Consider the following 4,349-nt stretch of genomic DNA (forward strand, 5'->3'; position numbering starts at 1 on the left):
GCCGGGGGGGGAGGGTCAGAGTCTGAATAGATGGTAATTGTTGGTTTGGGCTGTCTGAGGCCCCGACCAGATGGCCTGGTGCTGCTCTCATAAAGCTCAGTTTGCCCAGTTGTTTGCTCTCTGAGGACATTTTGAGTTTGCAGGATGGTAATTGGGTCGGAGCAGGGGATGTAGGCTTCCATAAAACATTACTATGCAGCAAGAGGAGGAGGACGTTTGTGAAAAGAACACACTGTGGAAGTCAATACGCCATACCTTAAGCCACAGTGAGTGGTATAGTGTGTTATGCAGAGTCTCAAGTTAAATTCAAAGATCAAGAAACTTGGGATTTGCTGTAAAATGTGAATGACTGAAAGAGCATGTAAGAAACGTGTAATCACATGGTTTGGGAAGAGTGACAGAGGAAATTAGCAAAAATCATTGTTTAAACTGTCTGACACCTATTTCTAATATAAAGTTACAGACCTCTCAGTTGTTAATGCAGTGGCATAAGAATCAACTGGAGACATATTTAGCTTAGTTATCGCAGACAAAGTCTAGAGTTCGGACAATACGCAATATAATAAATCCCAAACGGAATGTACACAGGTGTGACTAGTTATTTTTCTTTCTGGTATCAGGAAGAAACAATAATGTAATATTATAGGAATATGTTAAACATATTCTTAAGTGTACGCCCCTTCACATAACCATGCTGATTGCTGAATGGTTTGCATGTTTCCTTCTTCCTGGCATTATTGTTGTAAGGGCGACAACTTCGCATTTTACGCACACATGACACAGGACACGAGTTGGCACGCGTTGTGATTTGCACCTATAACAATATAAGTCTGCCGTGGGTCAGTGTGCGCTTGTATCAAAAGTGGCAGAGCCCAGAATAATTCTTCCTTTGGCCCATTGTTGTGACACACTTTTAATACTGGTGTGTCTTCTGTTTGGGGGAGGGAGGAGGGGGAGAGAGTCGGGTCTACCATCAATAGTCCCTCTTGTGCTGCGTGAAGGAGACCATTCTGGTGATTTAGGAGGAGAGTGTGTGAGGGAGTCTGAGAAGGGGGAGGTAGGGGATTGTTTTGTGTGGAAAAGAGGCGCAGTTTGGTTTGGGTGCGGGGCGGGAGGAGTGAGAGCCTTGAGCGGTGACAGAGCAGAGCGCACAGAACAGGGCGCGAGCGCAGCGCACACGCACACATACAGACTCCTCTCTCACTCACTCACCCACTCTTACACACACGGAACTGGAGAAAGCTGCGCCTTTTCTTTGCCCTCACAGAGACTCTCACTCATTCAGTGGCGCACACACGCAAGAGGCGACGGGCAGATGTGGATATATGCAACAGATCAGTCTGAGAATTGCGCTTCGGTTTGATTGTCTTCTATTCCTTTCCAAGACAAGAGCCGTTTTCTTATATGTGTATCATTTTATTTATTTCTTTGCCTATTTGAAGAGTTTGGTGGGGGGGCGCAGTGAACAACAAGGGAGGTTTTAACATGCCAGACCTCTGAGAAGATATCGATCCCCCCCACCCGATTTTTTCCCGTCTGTGGAAGTAATTGCCACAGTGTGAGTACAGAAGACGGGGGCAAAAATGATCCAAACCAAAGGAACTATTTTTTCTCCGACACTGCTCAAACTAGTGCTGTTGTTCACGGTTATTCACCACACTACCGGTAAGACTTTGAAATATAAAGTTTACGAGGAGCAAAAAGTAGGAACAGTCATTGCACGGTTAAAGGACGATGTAGCCGGGGTTTTATCCAAACTACCGAGTTCCCTGACCTTTCGGTTCCGTGCAATGCAACGAGGGAGTACGCCGTTCTTGTCTGTTCGGGAGGAGGACGGGGAGATCAGCATTGGCACCAAAATCGACCGTGAGAAGCTTTGTGAGAAAAACTTAAACTGTTCCATTGAATTCGATGTGGTTACGCTCCCGACGGAGTACCTGCAGCTGTTCCATGTGGAAGTTGAAGTGCTGGACATTAACGACAACTCCCCGTACTTCTCCCGCGCCATTGTCCCCATCGACATCTCAGAGAGCGCATCTGTGGGGACGCGCATCCCGCTGGACGGGGCCGTGGATGCAGATGTCGGCGAGAACTCCCTGCATACCTACTCCTTGACACCCAATAACTTTTTTAAGATCGATGTCAGAACCAGGACAGATGGGGCCAAATATGCAGAGCTGGTAGTGATGAGAGAACTGGATCGGGAGGTGCAGTCCAGCTACCAACTGCAGCTCACGGCCTCGGATAACGGTGTACCCCCTAAGTCTGGCTCTACTTTGCTCAAGATCAGTATCTCTGATTCCAACGACAACAGTCCTGCCTTTGATGAACAGGCGTATATCATCAGTTTGTTGGAAAATTCTCCCCTTGGGACTCTAATCATTGATTTAAACGCCACAGATCCAGACGAAGGCACTAATGGGAAAATAGTCTACTCATTCAGCAGTCATGTCTCGCCCAAAATTTTGGAAACATTTAAAATCAACCCAGAAAATGGACACATTACCCTTATTAAAAAAGTGGACTATGAAACCACTGCATCTTATGAGCTGGATGTCCAGGCTCAGGACTTGGGCCCTAACTCTATCCCTGGACTTTGCAAAATCGTGGTCAAAGTAGTGGATGTAAATGACAACAAACCAGAGATAAACATCAACCTGATGACACCTGGCAAAGAGGAAGTGGCCTACATTTCTGAGGGGGCCCCTGTGGACACGTTCATAGCTCTGGTGCGTGTTGATGATAGTGATGCAGGGCTCAATGGTGAGGTGGTGTGCAGGCTGCATGGCCATGGCCACTTCAGACTCCAGAAGACCTATGAGAAGAACTATATGATTCTCACCAATGTCTCGTTGGACAGGGAGAAGAGGTCAGAGTATAGTCTGACCGTCATAGCTGAGGACAAGGGCTCTCCCAGCCTCTCCACCATCAAACATTTCACTGTTCAGGTGTTGGATGAAAATGACAATCCTCCACGTTTTGAGAAGAGCCGCTATGAGGTTTTTAAATCAGAGAACAACTCTCCAGGAGCCTACCTAATGACTGTAGTGGCCTCAGATCCAGATCTGGGCACCAATGGCCAGGTCACCTACACCATCATAGATACATTGGTCCATGGGAGCCCCATTTCCACCTATGTCACTATTGACCCTTCTAATGGTGCCATCTACGCTTTACGTAGCTTTGACCATGAAGACGTTAGCCGGATTGCTTTCACTGTTCAGGCACGTGATGGGGGAAACCCTGCACTGTCAGTAAACACCACTGTCCTCCTGACTGTTTTGGATGAAAATGACAACCCGCCCATCATCCATTCCCCCTCCCTTCGGAATCACACCGCTGAGCTTCCGGTGTGGAGATATGCATCACCGGGTCAGCTGATTACTTCGCTTAAAGTCACAGATCGTGATGCCGGTGCCAATGGCGAGATGAGCTGCGCCATTGTTGGTGGCAACGAGGATGGGCTGTTTGTGATGGATGCCCGACGATGTGAGCTCAGAACCAATGCCAGCCTGGAGCAGGCTCCACGGGATGTGATGGAGATCAGGGTGGAAGTGCAGGATAGGGGCACCAGTCGACTCTCCACAGGGGCTGTGCTCAGGCTCTCCCTACAGGAGAACATGGACATCCTCCCACCTCTCTACCCCACTGGATCCAGTCAGGCCTCGCTGGACCTCTCCCTTGTTGTTATCATCTCTCTGGGTGCTGTCTGCGCTCTTCTGCTCATTGTCATGGTGATGTTTGCCACTGCCCGCTGCAGCCGTGAGAAGAAAGACCCCAGACACAACTACAATTGTCGTGTGGCAGAGAACAGTTATCAGAACCACCCCAAGAAGCCTGCCAGGCAGATTCACAAGGCAGACATCACCCTAGTCCCAACTGCCAACGGGACCCTGCCTGTCCGTGCACACCCTCGCTCCCCCTCATCATCCCCTACACCTGAGAGGGGAACACTGGGGAGCAGGCAGAGCCACCATAGCCGCCAGTCCCTCAACAGCCTGGTCACCATCTCCTCCAACCATGTGCCAGAGAATTTTGCCCTAGAGCTGGCCCATGCTACGCCTCCTGTAGAGGTAAGGCAAAGAGATTTCAGTTTCTTTCATTTTTTTAGTTACATTTCTTAGATAACTGTGTTAATGTAGTATAAGTTTGATTTGATTTGTAAGAATTGATTATGAATATTCCAAAAAGATTAAAAAAAACTTCCAAAAGATAAAGCACTTGTAATATTTCAGTCTAAAATCATATACTATGCACATTTTGTTTTGCATTTAGCATTTATTTTTAATTTGCTCCCATATTCTGTTACCTCCAGCCCTTTGTGTCATGTTTTTGTTGACCATCACATT

General features: G+C 47.7%; 1 protein-coding gene across 1 annotated transcript in view; it reads left to right on the forward strand.

Annotated features, from left to right (window-relative positions):
* Positions 1–1,145: 1,145 nt before the first annotated feature.
* Positions 1,146–4,349, forward strand: part of pcdh18b (protocadherin 18b) — a 9,926-nt gene continuing 6,722 nt past the window's right edge. Inside the window, exon 1 of the mRNA XM_020611302.1 lies at positions 1,146–4,073. Within this exon, the coding sequence (XP_020466958.1) occupies positions 1,584–4,073 (2,490 nt within the window). The 5' untranslated portion in view covers positions 1,146–1,583. The remainder of the gene's footprint in view (positions 4,074–4,349) is intronic.

This window comes from Monopterus albus, unplaced genomic scaffold, assembly GCF_001952655.1.
Source record: "Monopterus albus unplaced genomic scaffold, M_albus_1.0 scaffold111.1, whole genome shotgun sequence".
In the NCBI taxonomy this organism is placed as follows: Eukaryota; Metazoa; Chordata; class Actinopteri; order Synbranchiformes; family Synbranchidae; genus Monopterus; species Monopterus albus.